The 23,605-nt window shown below is 37.8% G+C and overlaps 1 protein-coding gene across 2 annotated transcripts in view; it reads left to right on the top strand.

The window, feature by feature from the left end:
- The window catches only part of SPOCK3 (SPARC (osteonectin), cwcv and kazal like domains proteoglycan 3), a 287,250-nt gene that overhangs the window by 252,408 nt on the left and 11,237 nt on the right, over positions 1-23,605 (top strand). For both annotated transcript variants that reach the window (XM_054204103.1, XM_054204102.1), the window contains one exon: positions 9,661-9,780. In XM_054204103.1, coding sequence (XP_054060078.1) covers positions 9,661-9,780 — 120 coding nt within the window. The remainder of the gene's footprint in view (positions 1-9,660; positions 9,781-23,605) is intronic.

Raw genomic sequence — 23,605 nt, forward strand, 5'->3', positions numbered from 1 at the left:
ATACCACAGGAGGTGTATAGATATCAGCAGAATGCACTGAGCCATTTGGAGACCAAACATTCATCTTAACAAAAGAAATGCCATCAGCTTTCTGGAGAAATTTATAGATTTCTGAAATCTTAAGTGGCAGTGTTATAACTGGATTTCCTCAACATTGTATTTGGTGTTACTGCAAGTGACAAAAGCTACAAAGTCTCTGATAGCCTTGCACATTAACTTCACTGAGTGCTTTGATTTTGTTAAACTTGCATGGGGTCTTCTGTTGACAATTCAGGTAACTTAGGTTTTTATCCCTGTGTTTAAGAAGAGGTCTAAAGAGTTTAGGAGAGTTACTCAATGCAGCTGGTCAAATGACAGATATCTTCTATTTCTTCCCTTTTAGTCTTTGTTCAATTGAAATGGAAAGGCTATATAGATGAAGAACTTTCTATTTTGTTGCTCACTAACAGGATATGTTAGAGCAGAAAAGCTTCAGTTTAAGCTTTCCAAAAAGTGCATGCTGTTGCTACGTTCAGTTGGGTATCTGTATTGTGTCTGCATGCATGGACCCTGATCTGTAATGGCAAAACAGCAACCCCGGGGTTAGAATCCAGTCTGCTCAGACAAAACCTGTATTATCTCTGTACCTCAGTCAGTAGAACAGGTTGAAAAAACTGAATATTTTGATGAAAATAAGATCAGCTTTCTTGGTGGAAATATCTCCCTTTTTCCATTAATTTTATCTTGACAATTTTATTTTGAAAGAAGGGTGCCAGCGTCTGGAAGTCTTATTTTCTCTTCTCCTGTAGAAAATTGAAAGCTTTACGAAAGGTAAACTTACACATTTTTATTTAATAATTACTTTATGATGACATAGTTCATTAGGGTACTCACTTCATCTTCAGCATTGTAGTTCAATATCTCCCCTGAAGAAAGGTGTTAAATCTGTTCCTTAAACTAAGAGAGCACCCAAAATGTATTTTTTTTTTTTCCTCAACATTGTCATGCCTTGCGAAATAGTTCAGTGACCATTAACTTGCTCTGGAGCCACGTCTTCTTATGCTGAACATGATGTTGTCTCCATTTCTGGGCTGCAAATTTGGGGTTAAGGAATACGGGAGAGCACATAAGGGTATATTTGCACTGTCAAATAATGTAGCTCATTGGCTTGTTCCTTGGCTCTTGTCCTTGGCTATCTCCACTATTAGTTCGCTGCCAGACTCTCTGCTGAGGTAAAGTATCATCTGTTCCCCTTTCAGATGTACCTCTGGGGATAGTTTTCTCCATGGACTTCTTCCTGCAGACTATATGGGTGAAAAAGCAGCAGATTTATAGTCCTTTAAGCTGCAAAGTCTCCCAATGGTATCCTGTCAAACACCGTACCTTCCAACATTTTCACACACCCACATGCCACACCGGTGCATGCTTCTCATACCCTTCTTATTTATAAAACAGCACTTTGAACAATTTTTCTCTTCCTCACCACAAATAATAAATGTAATCCGGTAGGGTCACTCTTGTTAATGCAGGATTTGGGGATTTAAAAGATGTATAGGAATAACCAACCACACTAGAAATTACCAAGTCTAAATAAATTCTTATCTCTATGAATATTCATATACCTCTCATAAAAATTCTCTGATCTACATCAGACATTCATGAACAATCCATTTCGTGTTTGGTGCATAGACTAGCAAAACATAATTGCACTTTACTAACATATTTCATATATGCATGTGTAAACATTTCAGATATTTGTACCCTAATCATATCTTTTTAAAATCATTACTTTCTTAATTTCTCCTTCAACTTTTGATTAGTGAATTTGTGCAGAGATGCAGCTGCAGATTACGTCTATTTAACTGGAGTTCTGATTTCAATGAGGTGGTGGTACAAAGTAGTAGAGTTTGCATCTCAGTGCATGTGATTCATGTGCCGGGGGAGTGGATCCTGCTGTTATATTACTGAATTAATGGATTGACTGTCATAGTTTTCTTCAGTAGTAGAGAAAGAGCTTGTCTACCTCTGATGGCCTCACTTTAAGAAAGACACAAATAACTAAATTGGAGTGATTCCACCCTCTCAGTCCTCACTGGGAGGTCTTGGGGCACATGTGTTCTTTAATGCACAATTTTAAGTGATTAAGAGCAATGTTAGTGATGAAGCATTCAAGAAAGACACAGAAGAAAATGGTTAGGGTAAGTACAAAGTGGTTTAAAGCATCATATCACAATCTAAATAGGAAAAGAAGAAAACTGCTGCAAGCCTCTTATCAGCCCCGAATATTACTGATTTCAGAAAATGTCTAATTTGAAATGTTGAAATAATATATATATTTCAGTTTTCCTTATAAAGAACATTGTTCAGTGATTTTTTTATCCTCGTGTACTAGGTTTCAAGGGATGTTATGTCAAAAGAAAAAAAGTTTTTGTAGGACCCTGTCAATCTTGTCTTTGAAAGGAAGAAAATGTCCTGACTTTGTACCAGATCTGTGTAATGCTTTCAGGAATCCTTGAAACTGAATTCAGAAAACTAACTCACCTTTTGGGGTATGGTTGGCTGGAAAGCTTTTGCCACTGACAAAATTGCTATTCTGTCCCTATTTGATATTATGTGAAATACTGGATTCAATTGAATATATGAAAATATTTGGGAATGAAAAGATCTTGTAATACTGCATTTTACAGTGGAGTATCTCCTTACTATCTAACTTTTTTGATGACTATCTAGCTTCATAAGCATGCAATTTATGGATTAATAACATCATTTTCATCCTTAGAAATTAATAGCAGAGCATGATGAGAAATGGTAACCAACACTAAAGGTTATCAGCAGTTAGCAAAGGAAGCCATATATTTTGACTGTCCTCCAGAAAATAAATTAACAAATTCCACATCAGGTCTGTGATACTTCTCAGAGATTAAAGAATTGCTGTTGTCTTATTTAATTACAGTGTTTTAGTAAGTTTACATATTTAAAGTTGAAAATACTATCTTAGCACATAAATTGTGTATGTTTTGCTTACTACTATTTTTCCTGCACTCAGAAATGTTCATTCTATTTAAATGTGAAGTCTTTAAAACTGTGAGGACACAAATATCAGATTTATTTTATGAAAATGTAATTTAATTGAAATCATTTTAAATTTTATGAAACATTAATCATGAGCAGAATGTCTGTATGGAACATTAATTTGAGGCAGTAAGAATAAGCAGCTGCAGTTCCCTGATATGGTATCTGCAGCATTTATATTAATTATCTCGTAACATAGACTAACTGAAGTAGAAAATTCATTATGTTTAGTTAAATAGTAAGGAAATCAGAATGCTTTTATTTGTTAATTTCAAGGTATCTTCCTAAAATCATTGGCCCTAGAGGTAACAGATGGCTAAATAAACTTCATGAGCTTATAAAAATAGAAATACACATATGAAGTTTTTAAATTTACAGCCTTTTTTTTTTTTAAAAAAGTTCTGATTATACAGATGGGACTGTAAAAAGATGACTGAAATGACTATCCCATCCTTGAGTTACAAGTTTGAAGGGCTTTTTGTCCTCCTGCCAAATTTATTGGGCTTTGCAACCACATTTCTTTTTGCCATATGTTATTCTTCCTTTTTGTGACAGAGGTGATACAGAGCTAGAAATGCTGCCGTATATTGCAGGAATTGCAAGGCCATTTGCATACAACTTGAGTTCTGGTGTTCTTAGACTAAATTTAGAGTTAGCCAAATGGGAACTAGCCCTTAGTCTGGAGGCAGGAATTTTTAGTTCAAACAATCAGTTCCTCAGGGCTGAATTCATAAACCTATGCAGAATGGCATCGTTGCAGAGTACTGACACTAGGTAGGTACACTATATATGTAATGTTCCAGTTTACTTTAACAGATACTGACTCTAAAGGCAGTGCTGAATTCTAATGGCAATTCTATTAGGGTTACAGTATTTTCACACAGGGCGCTCTGGAAAAGAAATACATTTATATGCCCATACTGGATGTGCAGTTAATCAGCGCATCTCGAGTAGGTAATGCGTTGAAAGGGCATCAAACTGTATAAGCATCAGCTGTGGACTGCTCTAAATAATCCTCCTCACAGCTGAGTCAGAATTGCTGCTGTAACCAGGTTTCTGGCTGTCTAGCAGTCCTGGACAGATGGATGCAATCCTCAAGTTATAGTCTGAGAAAACGCTCTTGTATTTTTCAGGGAAAACAATACAGAATTACGAGAGAGTAGTATATTGTTTATTTATTGTTTATTTAAAGAGGGGTAGTCCTTCATATAGTGAGGAACCTTCATATGAATAGCATGATGATCACAGGACACGAATGACTGGACACTGTGCTGAGCGACCTAATGTAATTAGACCTGCTTTTAGCACAGGGTAAGACCAAATGGCTTCTGGAGTTCCCTTCCAACATAAATTATTCTGTGATCATATGCAGTGATTCCAACACATAGAAAAAGTTGGGATGATCAGAAGTCTTGTTTTAGCACACACTGATTGTTGAGTTACCCATCTCGCGTGGAGTAATTCCTAGTTTGCTGTAGGAGGTGGCTGATGTGTACCCTGTTCTTCAAATTGTCCATATGATCTCCGTATATTTACTTCTCGGTTATTTTATTATATGCACAAACTTCTGAACATAGTTCTGCCCAGTTGCAGTAGATTGTACGTGCTGGGGATGATCTTCTGCAGTTCTGCTTGTAGGGAGCGTGTATCTTGAAACACGTGACAGAGTTGTGTGGCACAACCACATTGTGCGATAGTGGAGTACCACATTGTGTCTCGGAAGTGTGCCTTCTGGCAGGGCAAGGTACTTCATCTCTCACTCTGAAACAAAGCCTTAATCTTTCTCCTACAACTTAATCCCACTGGCCATATCGTCAGTAAATCATAGTTTTCAGGCTAACTGGCTATTAGTGGATTCGGGAATGGAAGTGTCATATTATGTTATGTTAGATAAAGTCTTTTAGGAATATTCTGGCTGCAGGGCATAAAAGAAGACAGACCAGTGGGAGAGTTCTACACTTAAATTTCTGTTAACCTGTGTGCTAATAATTTCTTTAGGTTTATATAGCTTCCTTCACAATTGTCGGGCCTTCTGCTTTTAGAATTGAATATTGAACTGAGCTCTGCTAAAAAAGTAGGTGAAAGTATCTCTTCCCAAAGTAAACAGAGATACAGGTTCTGTCTACAGCCTTATGGTCCCATATATTACTGTGAATGATGCTACATAGTTTGGGGTGTGTTGATTGCTGCTCTTGTTTTCTAAATGTCTTTTTTGACCCTTCACTTAACAAAAGCTACTCCTTAATACAACAGTATGTCAGTGTGTTTATTATGTCAATACGGTAATGATTTACACCTGTTAAACTACAGATAATTTTAGGTATGTCTCTGTGTGTTTGTATAAAAAGTATACACTGTTCAAATAACTTGTATTTTGTTATATGAGAAAGCTAAGACTGGTTTAAATATGTTAGGGAATTTAATCCATTATGCTAGTTCCAAAATACGTTCTGCATGTCTTTATAGCTTTCAGTAGCACTATTTTTACTTCTTCATCAATTAGCTTGAGTTGAAAGGCACTGAAAGAACACATACTGATTAGCATTTTCAAATATTCTACTTCCAATCAGTAAATTATATTCAAATGCCAACATAAATTGTAACATTTACTGTATGTGAAAACAAATTGAACAGTTGGTTCCACCTAGCATTTAAATAATATTTATTATAAAGAGGTTTCTGGATTGGGTACCTGCAAGTTTTCAAATTCCTTCATTTTTTGCATAGCCGTATATGTTGGTTTTAAAATACAGTCGGTTTTTATTACTTCAAATGACAGGAGACTGGAGTAACCTTTGAGCTAGTGATTTCATTTTACCCCATACTAATTCTCTTAATGGCTACTAGAATTGATTGTAGTAGCAGGAATGCCTTGCATTGGCATTAGACAAAACCAGAAGTACTTCTTGGCAGTTCCTGAATGCATTTATGTGATTTAATATGCATTTTTTGATTACTGTCTAACCTTCTCCAACCTTTACTGTCTGTCTTTCACCATTAAAGATTCATCTCCCAGTCTATCAGGTGAAATAATAGTCTGAATAGATCTGAATTACCTCATCTTGACCTATTTTAAATCAGTACAGACCAATGCATACAATAATTTCAGCAGCATGTATCTTTAGAGGCTGATCACTGGGACGAAAAGTCCCTAAACATATTCTAGAATGCATCAGCCCATTAATTAATGTAATTTTTCATCATTTAGCATAACCCTGAGCAAGCACGTTTCAATGGCAAATAGCGTTCTAGTGAAAGGATTGTTAGGCTGATCCTCTCTGTTACAGAATACAAGGTTTGTTCACATCAATCCATGTGAATTAAGGTGGAGTGCTGGGGCAGGTACTGTACTGAGACGGTACAGATCAGAAACAAAGCTAAATGTAGCCATTTTCAGTAAATATACATGATTTCTTTTTGTAACTTAAAGATTTTACTTAAGTATAACTGAGTTACGTTGTGCAGCACAGCTCCTCTGAAAAAAACAGTTGTGTTTTTAACTTTCATAATGTCTGAATATTGTTCTCCACTTCTTATGACTTTCTGAAAGCTAATTTTAGACTGAACTCTTTTACATGTGTTCTGTGTTCATCTGAATGTTCTTGGAAAGTTGAGCAAAACTTATTGATAAGTTTTTGTGTCAATGGGAACCGAATTGTTTATTTTACTATTTTAAAGGTTATTTTGCTACTCCTTTCGTTTTTACATGTTAGAAAAATCTGAAGCATGATAAGTTCTTTTAGAAAAAACTTCCATATAGTTGAAGTTATTTGACATTCAAAATCATATCTTTAACCTGTGGAAAATGTTAGAAAGGATTTTATACTTTTTTAATAACCCACACTATAAGAATCTTCAGTGTGGCTGACTCAATACATGGAACGTACATGCTTGAGAGCTGACTTCAGCACTTGAGTAGCTATGGGGTGTAAAATAGGCAAATGACCATTTAATCGCTTTGTTTTGCATTGCCTTGATTTTTGAAGGTGATCCATTCCCATGATAAAGTTATCAAAATCATTTAAATGAACCAAAAATTTACAATTTTCTCATTCTTTGTTTTGAGATAAAAACCATAATTTAAACTGTCAAGCAAAGTTTGGGAAAAGGGTTATAAGAAGTTGAAGTTGGAAGAATGCCAACTGAGGTCTGATATGGCATGTATCTGATGCCCAAAATGTGCTATATGTACCTTCCATTTTGGAAGGAATGCAATTCACAGGAACACAGAAAATATCATTTTATGTCATATTGTGCATGACAGTGGTTAGTACTAGATGCTGAAACAGCAAGCTCTGTTTTATTCTTATACCTAATAGCCAAAGAGGCTATTTTCTTAGTGCTCCTTTTCTTAGTGCTTAGTTTTCACGTGTTAATGAGCTTAGGAGATATTTAGCTTCAGTGTGTCTATTTGGCTGCTTCTCCATCACACAGCTGCCATACGCATCTTTCTGTTAATGTTATTCAAGCTAAGCTTTTACTTGTAGCTGGCACTTCCTCATGCTCTCCCTTTTGTGTGTGTATGTATATATATATACACATATATAGACACACATACATATATATGGATGTATGTGTGAGTCTGTGCCTCTAAAATGAGCTTATATGCTGACTCTGAGCAGGTCACCTAAGCATCAGAGGTTAATCGGAGTAGCACTGCATATAGAGAAGTTAGAAGTAGATGAAAATAGCTAGGTCAGTGCACCACATTAATGTCGCTATGTTATTTCTGGGACTGGTGGTGGTATTGTACAATATTGTGCAGGGTAGATAAGTGGAAGAGGTTAGGTGGCAGGTCAGGTACCCTTAATGGTTGTGCTGTGCTCCATTCAATTCTAAAAATCTTTCTCTTAAACCAAGGGAGGGTAGTTAGAGAAGGGAACGGTATTATTCTATTTCACCTGTAATGGGAGGGGAAATTAAAGAGGAACAGGGTGTCCCAAGTTAATACCTGATTCTTTATGCTGACCTCTCCGCTGGTGCAAGGATTGGTAAAGGAAGGTGTCATTGTAGCAAGCGTGGAAATCCCACAAGTCTGAATTATGATGTGTAGTCTTGATGCAGGAGAGGATTTTCATTTATTTGTTTTGATATGACATTTTTGAACATACATGCCCATATATCATAAAAAAAATGTTTTCCCTGCTTCCCTATCGAATTATAAGAAAATTTGTTCCATTACACAAGAGAAAAGCGCAAAAAGTTTTATAAAAATGTCAGTTCATAATATATGCAAATGTTTGTATAGATTGCACGTAATTCTTTCATGGAGAGAATCAAAGTCTCAAGGGAGACTTCAGCAAAGAATGAATAAAAAAATGCTTAGATGCCTGCTATTGTACAGGCATTGATAGTTGTTGAAATAAAGACATGTTTCAATCTTACTTTAGAATACAAGTAGGTGTTTCACAGTGTTCAATTTAATAAAGCACGCTGAAGCCTATGTCACCAAGTATTATGGATTGCTACATAATAAAGGACAAGTAAGCTGAACTGGAGATTTATTTTCAAGAGCATCACAGTGAAGCTCTGCTAACTTATGTATGGGCTCTTCAGATTGTAGTTTAGTCAGATACTGGTAGACCTGGAAAACAATCTTGATTTGGAAGTGATAACTGCTGACAAGGACAGTGGAAGGTATTTTGTTACCTAGGGAGGCATACCCCCAGTGTCTTTCCTGCTTTTGTCATCTTCCAGATCCTGTTATTTCTCTTGTCTTCTCCCAGCTTCTCTCAAACACATCAAATGGGAAAACAGAGTTCTGGAAGAGATACCTGGTTGCTCCAAGCACACTTTTTCTTAGTCGTCTTCAGTAGCTTTAATAGTGAAGTTGAATAGGTCTCCTCACTGCCCATCTCTGTCATCTGTTTCTGGTGCTGGCTTCAGTAGTAACTGCCAGTACCGTACAGCACTTCAGCCAGTCTGCTACTGATCTGCTGTTCTCGGTGCTACGGATGCTGTCTTTGGTCTTGCATGCTTTTTCTACCTTTACTCTTTCTGGTCAAAGAAGTCATCCTTTCCATCACCAAGTGTCTGTACAGTTGCCTGTTTGCAGTTAGGTGCTCACAAATGTTGGCTTGCAAAACTACATTCAATCAAATAAGCTTTCAGAACACTCTTGAAGCACTTTATCTGTTAACCGTATTTCCTCTTTTCACGCTTCAGTATAGAAAAGTAATTGAACGTTCCTGCATTATTTGCCTAAATCACGTCTCTGCCCTGTTCTGGTGGGGATTTTGTTACTGATGCCTTAATGAACATAGAAATGAAACTCCAAAAGACTGTCATGGGTGTCTCTGCCATAAAGCCTCATCTACAGTAAGATCTGTGCTAGAACTGTTTCTAGTAGTTTACAATAGTTTGCAAATGTGTCTAGATATATGTAATTTCATTATTGCTTTATACATCAGGCATTTATTTCTGAGGACCTTAGTTGGGTCTTGAAGGCATACCTAAGTAACAAAACTGAATTTTATGAATTAAAGAAAGCTGTGGAACATATATGTTTGCATTATTTTATGTGTTTTACTTTTTTTTTAACATAGTTTGAAAAGTTCTACTTAGCATCCAGGAGAAAAACATTGAACAGCTCTGCGTTTTCTTTTTCAGTGTGCAGTGACCTGGAATTCAGGGAGGTTGCAAACAGATTGAGAGACTGGTTTAAGGCACTTCATGAAAGTGGATTTCAGAATAAGAAGACCAGGATTGTTCAAAGGCCGGAAAGAACCAGTAAGTGATTTCTACTTGTCTTATTTGATGTTCTCTTTGATACTTTTCTGGAGTTTTGTAGTTCTGTTGCGCATTTGTTCTCATGTGCTTTAAATAGGCATGTGTATGAAACCAGAACTTTGTGCTTTCCCAAGTTATTTTATTATTTATCGTTTAGTACTGATATAAGATGTTCACTTTAAACTTTCAACGTTATTTGGCAGGACTCTTGCTTGTAAGAATGTATGACAGCTACCATTCATAGTGCTTTCGTTTGTGAACGCTATCAAATTGTCTGTTTGATATAACTTGATACTCCTATACCGCTGTGTAAGGAGACAAAACAGAATAAACAAGTAGGGATTTTGAGCAACTTTTCCATAGAGAAAAGTGAGTTGCTGAATGTCTGGCCCTAAGAAATAATGTACAGGAGCTGTGATTATGTGAGATCCATTGTTGCTAGTTGATGCCACTGTAGGTACTGGTACAGAAAAACACACCGAAAAAAAGCTTGTAAGTTAAAAGGAATTTTCAAGAATATACTTCAATTTGGAAAAGACTCAGGAGTACTAATGAAGTGGAAACAGTAGGGGGCATAATTTTTTTTTAACCCCCTCAAATACTTAAATAGGTTTTTTGTTGTGGAAAGTAGTAAAGTTTTAAAATGTAATTATCAAAGGGCTTATTTAAAATAGCAATTGAAGTGTGCAATAATAGTTTCAAGAGTGATGTCCTACTGTGAAGGAGAGTCAAATTAGATTTCATAAGCCATAAAAGTCTACCTTTCATTAATACGAAGAGCAAACTATGAATTCCTCCAGAGTACGTTTTACAGAACTTGGCCACCACTGACTGCGTATCTTAGTTCCTTCATGATTAACTTTCTCAGTATTTGGGATTTTTTTTTAAGCTTTTGTTTGATTGCAATTTCTAGCATTACTTTGTCTTTTTTCAAGACATGCATTTATTTCATGTAATTGGAAATGTCATTTTTTTGTGTGATTTTTCATGCTAAGGAAATACAAATAATTTTGTAAAACAAGGAATTAAAGATGATTCTGTGTTTTCTGGGAATAATTCTCTGAACATGGAGAAAAAATATTTCTGAGGTAAGATGATATTGAAAAAACCACATTTAAAACATATCTTTCCCATTTACATTCTGATTGATGCACATAACTGGCATGTGATCTGCTTCAGTAATGAAACTAACAGAAATACAAAGTTTGCAGCTCTTAAATAAGCATTTATTTTATAGTAATAAACAAAATGTATCTAATAACATAGCTAGTGTTAGCACATCATTCAGTTAAAAGTCAGCTGAAACATTGGCGTAGGGTCCTGTTTCTTGCTGAATATTAACTTTGTTGAGGGTACCACACTGAATAGGTAAGGTAAAAAATGCAGTGCAGTTGTTTAGAAGCCTGATAATACAATAAAAGTTCAAAAAGAAATTTGCGCAATGCTAAAAGAAGCAGCTGTACAGCTATTACCTACTACAGCGTACATAAATGTGTTTCAAGTAATTGGGTTCAATGTAATACAGGAATGTAAAGTTCATAATTAATACTTTGAATACATTGAAATGTGTACTGCAAGCACAAAGTTCTTGAGAGTGTGAGATTTTTTTCCTCAGACATTTTCTTTGGCCTTTTTTCTTTAAGCACACAGGTGGCATGTGTAAGACCTAGTATCTATATATGAGACAGGTATTTGTATCGTGATGTAGACATGGATATGTTATACTCACATTTATTTTATCACTTGTTTGTTTGCAGATTTTTTTTAGACATTGTTAATTTTTTGGCCTAGAAATATGTTATGTGATCCAAATTGATTGGTTTGGTTTTGAACTTCGATGGTCACTATGGTTACTGTGGTCACAATGGTTACTATGACATTAGCAACACTGGTGAGATTGCGTGGTGTCTACCTAAAGTTGATTTTACATCTAGTACATCCTAAATGTTCATGTTTTGGTGCGTCATGTACAATGCAAAAGATAATAACCATCTGCTTAGATTACATAGACCAAAGCAGTTGTGAGATATATGGGTATTTTTAGTACAGATTGTTCAATTGCATGAAGCACTTTGGTCTCTGAGGTCTGTGAGCATGAAGAGCACTTCTGCAGAAAATGTTATGGACCCATTCTGATTAGCTTCCTCCAAAGTTTTAGGGCCTGTGGGATCTTTCCCACCTAACCTGAGCTAGTAAAGGAATCTAAGGCAGATAGAGACAGGTATTTGCCTTCAGATGAGGGTCTTCTCTACAAACACAATTGTTCCAATTGAGGGGGGAAAAATGGGTTTCTGGCCCAGTTTTCAGAATTTCCTTTTAGAAGCCTTCAAAGTCATGAAGTTCTCTCCTTTAATGGTATAAAGAATTCTCATGTACTTCAGGAGGTATCTGAAATTTTAGTCACAAGTTAGACTGGATCCTACCCTACCGGTTTCTTTAAAGACAGAATCAAGAGTTGATTTGGAAGGCTAAGAACAGTTTTTTCAGGGCTCTCTTTCATCAGCAGGTAGTGAAATATAATGTGTGTGGAAAAATCTGTTTTCACTGTACTACCGACTTTAAATTCCCGGTGAACATGGTGCTGTCAATAATGTTTGACTTACATTTGTAACATGGTACCAGAAATTAATCCTAAACAGCTAGAATGTTGTACAAAATATTAATCGATTACTAGGCTGGTTTAAAATTAGATTTTCTGTTTCAGAGAGTTATACCTCATCAACCTTAAAATAGAGGTAGTGTTGTTACAAGAATATTGAAAAATTTGCTGTTTATTATAGGAACGCTGGGATCATAGAATCATAGAATCTTCGTGGTTGGAAAGGACGAAAGGAGGAAAAAAGATTGGAAAGGAGATCATCGAGTCCAACCATACACACAAAAAAAACCCCCTACAAACTCTGCCACTAGAGCATGCCCTGAAGTGCCACATCTAGACATTTCTTAAACACCTCTAGGGATGGTGACTCAACCACCTCCCTGGGCAGGCTGTTCCAGTGCCTGACCACTCTTTCAGCAAAGTAACTCTTCCTAATATCTAACCTAAACCTCCCCTGCCTCAACTTCAGACCATTTCCTCTGGTCCTGTCATTGTTCACTTGGGAGAAGAGGACAACACCCACCTCTCTCCAGCCTCCTTTCAGGTAGTTGTAGAGGGCAATGAGGTCCCCCCTCAGCCTCCTCCAAGCTAAACATGCCCAGCTGCCTCAGCCTCTCCTCATATGACTTGGTGTCCAGACCCCTCACCAGCCTGGTAGCTCTCCTCTGGACACGCTCCAGCACTTCTGTGTCCCTCTTGTACAGAGGGGCCCAGAACTGAACACAGTACTCGAGGTGAGGCCTCACCAGTGCCGAGTACAGAGGCACGATCACTTCCCTGCTCCTGCTGGCCACGCTATTCCTGATAAAAGCCAGAATGCTGTTGGCCTTCTTGGCCACCTGGGCACACTGCTGGCTCCTGTTAAGCTGGCCGTCCACCAGCACCCCCAGGTCCTTTTCTGCTGGGCAGCTTTCCAGCCACTCTTCCCCAAGCCAGTAGCGTTGCTTGGGGTTGTTGTGACCGAAATGCAGGACCCAGCACTTGGCCTTATTAAACCTCATACGGTTGGCCTTGGCCCATCGATCCAGCCTGTCCAGGTCCCTCTGTAGAGCCTTCCTACCCTCAAGCAGATCAACACTCCCACCTAGTTTGGTGTTATCTGCAAACTTAGTGAGGGTGCACTCAATCCCCTCATCCAGATCTTTGATAAAGATATTAAACAAAACTGGCCCCAAAACTGAGCCCTGAGGGACACCACTGGTGACCGGCCGCCAAGAAGATTTCACCCCATTAATCACAACTCTCTGCGCATGGCCATCCAGCCAGTTTTTTACCCAGTGACGAGTACACTTGTCTATGCCATGATTCGCCAGCTTCTGCAGGAGAATGCTATGGGGGATGGTGTCAAAGGCCTTACCAAAGTCCAGATAGACAACGTCCACAGCCTTCCCCACATCCAGAAGGCAGGTCACATGGTCATAGAAAGAGATGAGGTTGGTTAAGCAGGACCTCCCTTTCCTAAACCCATCCTGGCTGGCCCTGACCCCTTGGCTGCCCTGCACTTGCCGTGAGAGCCCACTCAAGATGATCCTCTCCATGATCTTTCCTGGTACCAAGGTCAGGCTGACAGGCCTGTAGCTCCCCGCATCCTCCTTCTGACCCTTCTGGTAGATGAGCGTCACATTAGCCACCCTCCAGTCATCCGTCCATTCCACCATCCAGTCATTCCACCCTCCAGGATGTAAACATGGAAGTTTGATGATAGGCTTTGGCATGTTTATTTTCTTTTTACTCAAACAAAGCAAATCAAATTGTAGAAAAAAGTAAGTAGGTTTTTCCTATCTTTTCTTCTTTTCTTTTTCTCTTTAGAAAAGACTTGTTTGACAAAACCCACAGTGTTCCACAAAAACATTTGAACAGTAGAATCTAGTGTTTTAGTACTGTGGTCAGTTACTCAAATTGCATATATCTAATTGTGGAAAAAAAATTGCTTTTAAATATAAAAGATCCTATTTGTGCAATATTTGCATGATTTTTTAAATAGCCAGTATTTACTTGATTGAATTAATTTGACAGGCTACTGCAAAAAGGCAGTCCATCTGTAGGCAGAAAGTGATCGAATGAATATACTAACTGTAGTAGTTTTCTTTCATTTGTGGGTTTGAGGATGCAAAAATTATTTAAAAACTGGTTTCATTAATGCAACTATATGTTTTTTCTGGTGTATACATTTCTGAACTTCAAAATTTCTCATTTGAGGCAGCAAATGATACTGCGTCTTACAAGAAATTAACATGTCTGTGTTTTAGAAGAAAATGTTAGGTCGCTATGTCCTTGTAAACACAGAAAGAAACAAAAATAATGGTAACCATTCATCATGATAATGTCCTTTCTAATACCATTAAGAAATTCTTAAAACTTCTTCAATAGCTAAGCTCTCGAGTATTGCCCTTAATGAAATCCCTCAAAGTTGATCTCCAAAGTCATAGTAGGTCTAAGACATCAGACATATTAATTTTTAAGTATACCAGGGAGTCCAGCCCCTGGTTTGGGGGTGTTTGAGAGCTACACCTACAAATAAGTCTTGCAAAGAACTTCTTATTCATGTATAATGACCTTATACTTACACATGAGACTTAGTGATCTGTACAGAACAACAGCTACAACAAAAAGCTACCTGACTGCAACTTCCCCTTTCAGAGTCCCAATTATTCTAGCAGATCCCTGGAGTTCTTCATTACCCTTGGGGAGTTAAAAATCTGTTTTGGCACCCTTTCCCCCTGGGCTGTTCTTTATTCATGTCACAGAATTCCTTCCTCGCTGAAAAACTATTCTGTGTTTAAAAAAGCAATTTGTAACATCCTTTTCGGCTGTCTGTTTGCATTTAGGATTTTTCATATTTCAGTCTTTCTGGTGGCAATTGGGATGGGATTTATTAAAAGGCTTGGGCACAGTCCTTCTGACCAAGGTAGATGTGGTGCAAGTTTATAGTGCCTTGCTCGTGCTTTTCAGAGTTGTTCCAGCTATTAAATAGTCCACACTGATCCATAAAATCATTAATATTATTTCTAAATAAACCAAACGGTAGCGTTTAAGTTTTTCTGCTAGAGCCATCAATATGCTGATAACAAGTTAAAAATGTAAGGTGTCTACGTTGTGTTTTTACAGGAGTTACATAATTTTGTTTAACTGACACTTATTTTTTTCCCAAAGCTGAATCTTATTAGTAGCACAGACTACAATTTTTCAAATAATTAATAGAGTTTTATTTCCAAAATCCCTTTTGCATCCAGATGTATTCAGATTGCATATATCTAGAAGCATCATTACTATAAATGCTATCTAAACACTTAAATCTTGTCCTCAGGCCATTTCTGGTCTAAATAGAGGACACAAAGGGTAAAACTATATTTTACATACTACAATAATGCCTCCATTATTATTCCTTTGTGGGTAGGGAAATAAAAAGTTGAAAAATTAAGTGAGATTTTACGTACTTGTTTAAAGTCTTTTAAAATATTTCTTCTATTCCTGTATTAATTTTGTGTGATAGAACTCTAGGGAATTGAGGCATCAAATGCAAAGCACAAAAAATACTGTAGTCCCACAAATATTTCTGCTAACAGGCTGTCTATTTCTGAAAAATACTTGTATACCTTGTCATGTTAGAAGATGAAAGACCAGAGGCCAAAGGTAATAGAGAATCTTCTTATGGCTTAGGAATAATATGATTATTTGGAGTCTAATACACTAATAATTTTGAAAATAACAGAAAAATACAAGGAGTCTGAAAGAAAATTACTTATAATTGGCTTGTCTAGAACTAGCATAGTGAGATATTATTACACTAAAACTGCCAAATACCCTTACAAACTTGCAGCAGGAAAGACCAATTTTGTTTAGAACAGTGTAAATAAAACTAACAATTTCCAATCTTTACTCAGAGGATTTTACTTCATTATGACTACCCTAAGTTCCTTATCGATGAAGAGACACAGCTGACATTATGCAGAAGTAAATTAAATTTACTTGATCTTCATTGCTGGAGCATATTGGGAAACCCCAGACAGACAGAACATGTAAGCAGAACAATAAGTTTTTGCTTGTTCGTGTCAGTATGCTGCCATACAGTCATTGTATACTTATAAAAGATAAAAAAAAACTTTTGATGTCTTGAAAATGATGACTGCCTGAGATTTTAGCTACTTAGATTATCTCAGAAAATGTCCTGTAAGCTGTACTGCAAAGTTGTACAGGCTGGCAACCTGAACCATAGTTCTAGTTTGCCATAAAGAAAAGGTTCTTCTAATGTCTTTCTGCATGTGTCAGGTTAGTATAAGCCTGGGCATCCTTAAAGCAAGAGTCTAGACGAAGAAATCCAGCCTAAAAATAACTCTGAGCAGGAATTTTTAATTAATCCATCTTTACTTAAAATTAAGACTTTGAATGAACTAAATTAGTATTGTTAACCGAAGTTTGTTTTGACTCAGTCCTTTGTACAGAATTATCCTATACACAATGAAGCATATATAGATGTTTATTGTAGCATTTTATTGTATTTCTCCCTCCTCAGGTATCATCTACTTTTCCTTAACAGTCACTCCTATTAATAAAATGGTGCCCCACAGAATATATTTCATCTGAACTGCCAGTCTATTAGCAAACTGGTAGCAATAGGATTCATCTTGATTCCACCCCCCCCCCCCCCCCCCCATCTCCATATAAAAATCTTTATAACCCTTGCTGGAAAAGGAGAGACTTCAGAATGCAAACTTTCACAGGTGTTTGAGGGACTTCACAGCTGTGCTTTATTTCTTTGCCTTGTACTTTTGGTTGTAAGATGGGAGTGAGTTACCCTAGGTTTATCATAAGACTTTTAGCACCTTCTTCGTGTCTTGCCCTAACCCAGACTCTGCTCCTCTCTGTGTAATCATAGTGAGCAGGAATGTATTACAGCTTTAGACAGGTGACAGAGAGCATTATGCCTAATGCTGTCTCCTTCTTGGGCTAGTATGGAGTCACATGAGTCTCACCTGGATCGGCACTTACGTGAACAAGTATGACAGAAAGCATTCATGTCTGCTTGGTCCCCTCTTTAGTTTAGGCCTTCTGACGCAGGTCTGTCCTGATATTTAGGAAGGAAAACTTGTTCCCAGCTTGTGTGCAGTAGGCCTTAGCTGTGAGATGTTGTTAACTGAAGATTTTCTGATAGCCAAAATATTAGACAATTCCATCACAAGTGAAAATTTTCTTGCTATGCAGCTTGCACACTGAACAAGTAAAAGCCGTGGTCTAGGTGGCGGTCAGGACTCTGGCAGAGTGAATGAGTGTTTATCCACATGTGTGATTTGTCAGTGTCTTTTATTGTACTGGATGGTGTACTGGTATTGGAAAAAATCACGCAGTTTACTTCTCTTAGCATATTAGATAAACAATGTATATATAATGCAGTATGTGAGCCATATGTATGCATGCTGTTTAGCTTTCCACATAACGTCACAAGCTATCATCCTCAATGTACACAAGGATTTATTACTTATGAGCTTAATAAGCAGGCAAACAATAGTTTTACCTTGAAAAGCAGATTATATTTACTAAGAGTTGAAACTCTCCCCTGAGAAATAATCAGAAACACTGGAGCATTTCTGTTGGTTCCTTTTGAGGAAATGTTTTGAATGCTAGTGTGTAAGCCATGGAGGAAGGGTGTATTTCTCAATAATATTTCCCTTGGGATTGTTTTGGCTGAGGAAAAGAGCTTAAGCTGGTACTTCACATTTTTCTAGACAATGTTCAGAAATAGCTGCATAAAAGCTCATTTAATTATGGTATATGGAAATAGACTTTAAATAAGTGGTTAAAATGAGAGAAAGATAAAATCTTCTTTTGTAATTTAGACATCTGAGCAGCAATTTTTGCTCTCCTCAGTATAATATCCTGGTACTTAATCATCAAGAATAAATGCTATCATTCAACTATACTAATTTTTCTCCTTTAGTTTCTGCTTTTTGTTTTGTGTCACAACTGTGAAAATGTGTAAGAACAGCATTCCGGTTGGTGCTCAAAGTGATAATATATGTAATCTGTGGTTTGGGCAATTTATTTCCTAGTTCTAGGTCACCCAGTGATTTTGTGATCCTTAGTTCTGTATCAGCTGACCCCCTTGTGTCAAACCGTGCTAGCAGATGTTAAACTCTAGGCCTGTACTTAAGTGTTTTCCTGACTCTTTTTCTCAAGTATATCACCTTTAAGAGTGACACCTGTATTATTTTATCAATATTATAGTAGACAAAGAAAGTCATTGCAGAGAGAAAGGACATCTGATAATCTTAAGGTTGGACCATTCCTTAAAGGTTCTTTAAAATTGAACCAAAAATTTTACTTTACCACAATAATCTCTTAAGCATTTGTAATGTGGACATGGAACTGAGGTGATGAACTTTCTGTGGTGTAGCAGTTCTGGAGGAGGTGGACTGCTCCATTTTAGATCAAAGAAAGCTGCTTCTGTCTCTGTCAACATGTGCCTGGCTTACCTCTGAAATTTTTTTTTTACTTATTTCACCTAAACTAATATTTGACCTAGATTTGAGACATTTCTACAGTATACTGCAGTGCCTGATGGTCGTGAGAGAGTTTGGCTTGGTGAAACAAGACAAATGAAAACTAAGATGAGATATGATTTTCTCTATTTAAAATACTAAAATTGTAAATACCAGAGAAGAGAAAGAATTAAAAAATAGTAAAAACAACAACAAATACATCCAGACTGTAAATAAAAATACAAACTCCTTCAGAAGCAAATTCTGAAAAAAAGAAACATAAATTACTTCCAAGGTAAAGCACAATTAGTTTTTGAAACTATTACATCAAACAGTTATTTAGAAGAAAGCTAGACCCTATCACCCACAGTGCTTTTTCTCCAGTTTATGATGCTATTTGGACATACGAGGAGCTCTTAGACCAACTCAAACAGAAAAAGGAGGCCTACAGAGGGTGGAAGTAAGTACAGGTAGCCTTGGAGGAATACAGAGAAATTATCCGAGCACCCAGGGATCAGGTTAGGAAAGCTAAAGCCCTGTTAGGATTAAATCTATTCAGGGACATCAAGGACATCAAGAAAAGGTTCTTACAGGTACGTCAGTGATAAAAGGAAGACTAGGGGAAATGTGGGGGTTCTCCGGAAGGAAACGGGAGACCTGGTCACCTGGGACACGGACAAGGCTGAGGTAGTCAACGACTTTTTTGCCTCAGTCTTCACCGGCAAGTGCTCTAGCCACCCCACCCATGTCACAGAAGGCAAAGGCAGGGACTGACAGAATGAAGAACTGCCCACTGTAGGAGAAGACTAGGTTTGAGACCATCTGAGGAACCTGAGAGTGCACAAATGCATAGGACCTGATGAGATGCATCTGTGGTCCTGAGGGAACTGGTGGATGAAGTTGCGAAGCCACTATTTGAGAAGTTGTGCCAGTCCAGTGAAGTTCCTGCTGACTGAAAGAGAGGAAACGTAACCCCCGTTTTCAAAAAAGGAGAAAAAGAAGACTTGGGGAACTACAGGCAGATCAGTCTTACCTCTGTGCCCAGCAAGATCATGGAGCAGATCCTCCTGGAAACTATACTAAGGCACATGGAAAATAAGGAGCTGATGGGTAATAGCCAACATGGCTTCACTAAGGGCAAATAGATACTGACAAATTTGGTGGCCTTCTATGGCGGCATTCCAGCATTGGTGGATAAGGGAAGGGCAAGCGATGTCATCTACCTGGACTTGTGCAAAGCATTTGACACTGCCCTGCACGACACCCTGATCTCTAAGGGTTGGATGGATGGACCGCTTGGTGGATAAGAAAGGTCGCACTTAAAGAGTTGCGATCAATGGCTCAGTGTCCAAGTGAAGACCAGTGACAAGTGGCATTCCTCAGGGGCTGGTATTAGGACCGGCGCTGTTCAACATCTTTGTTGGTGACACAGACAGTGGGATTGAATAGACCCTCAGCAAGATGTGTGGTGTAATTGACACACTGGAGGCAAAGTATGCCATCCAGAGGGACCTGGACAGGCTTGAGAGGTGGACTTGTGCAAACCTCATGAAGTTCAACAAGGCCAAGTGCAAGGTCCCGCACATGGGTTGGGGCAATCCCAAGCACAAATACAGGCTGGTAGGAGAATGGATTGAGAGCAGCCCTGAGGAGAAGGACTTGGGGATGTTGGTTGGTGAGAAGCTCAACACGACCCAGTAATGTGTGCTTGCAGCCCAGAAAGGCAACTCTATCCTGGGCTGCATCAGAAGAAGCATGGCCAGCAGGTCAAGGGAGGTGATTCTGCCCCTCTAGTCCGCTCTCGTGAGACCCACCCCAGAGTACTGCATCCAGCTCTGGGGCCCCCAACATAAGAAGGACATGGACCTGTTGGAGCAAGGCCAGAGGAGGGCCACAAAGATAACCAGAGGGCTGGAGCACCTCTCCTGTGAAGAAAGGCTGAGAGAGTTGGGGTTATTCAGCCTGGAGAAGAGAAGGCTCTGGGGAGACCTTATAGCAGCCTTCCAGTACTTCAAGGGGGCCTAAAGGAAAGATGGGGAGGGACTCTTTTTCAGGGAGACAGAACAAGGGATAATGGTTTTAAACTGCAAGAGGGTAGATTTAGACTAGATATTCAGAAGAAATTCTTTCCTGTGAGGGTGGTGAGGCACTGGAACAGGTTGCCCAGAGAAGCTGTGGATGCCCCATCCCTGGAAGTGTTCAAGGCCAGGCTGGATGGGGCTTTGAGTGACCTGGTCTAGCAGGAGGTGTCCCTGCCCATGGCAGGGGGGTTGGAACTAGGTGATCTTTAAGGTCCCTTCCAACCCAAACCATTGTATTATTCTAGTTAATAGATAGGTTATGACAACTTTAATATATGTAAACTTTATTTTTCAGCCTTGGAAATAACAAAAGAAATTTCTTATATGAAATGCTTTTGTTAGAAGTAGTTTTATTATTTCTAATGTCCCAGTTATATTATATTCCTGTTTACTAGGAAGTGTATATCATAAATATCAGACTTCAAATTCTATATTTGAATGTTTAACTGTAGTTACTTTGAACTTTATCTGGATTTATGGAAAATATTAGAATATAATGACATTCTTCTGGTGCTTTACTCTTGATACCAGTAATTTGTAATAAAATAATCTGTTTTTTAATGATAGTGCTGACTGCAGTGCAAATGTTTTAATTTTAAGCTCTGTCTTTAACTATGTCAAATCTAATAGATAAGAATACAGTGGGAAATCACTATTAGACGCACTTTTTAAAAAATCTAAAATCTGTTTAGAAAGAAGTGAGAAAAAGTTGAGGAATGGGAATAGAGGATGAACTCAGTTCACAGGCTAATGCTAGTTAAGAGAATGAAGGAAAAAATAGGGATACAATCTTCTGCATGTATATAATATCATTCCAACCTTAATTTGGTGATTCATAAAATCTTTGAACTGTTGAGTGTTCTTTCACTATTCTTCAGATAAATTTATTTCTTTTTAGAGTAAAATTTGAAACTCACTGAGAGAAATAAAATAAGCAGGAGTTTGAGATTTTCCCCTTTTCCTTAGTAGTCTATTAAATACATAACACTAGCTTTTGGTGTCCTAAAATAGAAAGTACTTCATGATGTGAGCTTTTCCAGCATCGACCACAAATGCTAATTTAAACATACTTTGTCCGAAGCTTGAAAGTGATGCCTCTTTCAATAAACCAATGCTTGAAATTCCACATGTAGTTGTATTATCTACAATTATCTAATTTGGGCCACAAGATCCACCCCTGAATACACTTTTAAAGTGGCTTTTATCTTATATTACCTTCTAGCTGGCATCTTATTCATTAAAATCTGTATCCTCATGGTTGCTCTTCTTCTGCAACTTGGGTTTGGTTTGGTGAGCTGGCCAGAATGCGAAATTCATAAAAATTTTGTGAACACGAAAATAATTCCTCCCTTCACGCAGGTACACAAAGGCAGGATAGGAAACAGTATGTTTCCCATCGACCCCTTCAGAATCCAAGGTCTTGAGGAGGTTCTCTAGCTAAAAGCAGGACTAACAGAGAAAAGAGAAATATCTGAGAAGTGCTAAGAGGCCTTCAGGATCAGAGCCTTAGAGGTAAACAATGTTATACTGAACATTCATCCTTAGACAAAATGTTTTAAGGTGGAGGAATCTTCCAGAATTTTTTCAAATTGGAAATGCCTTTTAAATAATTTTGATATCTTTTACAGATAAAGTTGAATAGCACATCCACTATATATTCTTATTCATTCATTGGGTCCTGTCTCTCTGATTTTCCGAATCCACAAAAAAATAAGTTGCTTTATCTTGAAATTTTGTCACGGGTTGGAGAGGAAGGAAGAGAGAGTCTGTTGGTTGAATGCTTGTCTATGTTTTTAAATTGTGTTAAACACATCAAAAATATCATAAATATCAAATGGATTATGTATGGTTTTGCTTTTTTCTTTTCTTTCTGTCAAGCAGAAATAATAATGAATTCAAAGTATCAAGAGGGAGCAAGAAAAAGTGAGACAGCCCTGACAAAAAGTCATAGTTAATTTAGGATTTCTGGGGAAGGGGAGTTTACATGGTTGTCTGACTTGGTGCTACCAGTTTTCTTCTTTTCCTTTCCAAAATGGTTGTTCTACCATATCATGGTCATTTCCACATACATATATATCTAACGGAATATCTACTGATTTCTAAATTTGATTACTGACTTGTCCAAATTGACCTGTTTTAGCAGTATGGAAACACTTTTCAGATTTCTTTATTGTTTTCAGAACAGCAACTAAGACAGGCAGGCTTGATTTTAGCAGCAGTAGAAACTGGGAATTCCTGTGTACTCTCATGTCAGCTTTTCTATAGCCATTCACCAATCTGATTTTTCAGTGCTCAGTTTTACCTTAAAAGTTTTTAGACGAATAGTATTTAATAGTACTAAATCTCATTCTGTATTAGGATGTATACTCTACTGCCTGGCCACGTGCACCATAGGCCTGTGGTATGACCCACAGCACATGAACAGGAAAAAAAGTGTGTGCGTGTATCAAATGCAACTCACATCTTCTAAATAGGCACGAGGCCTGGCAGTTTCTGAATTTCCCATCCCTGTCCATGTGCAAGTCTGCATATACTTTACAGCTGATGCAGGGAAAATAAACATGAGGTCGGAGCTCTGGCTACAGGAATAATTAACTCAGCCTGTTCCTGATGGCCCCTTTTCCAAACAACAGTTTAGCAAGATGCAAGCTCTATTAGTAGGTCTTATA

This window comes from Rissa tridactyla, chromosome 5 (genome assembly GCF_028500815.1).
Source record: "Rissa tridactyla isolate bRisTri1 chromosome 5, bRisTri1.patW.cur.20221130, whole genome shotgun sequence".
NCBI lineage: Eukaryota > Metazoa > Chordata > Aves > Charadriiformes > Laridae > Rissa > Rissa tridactyla.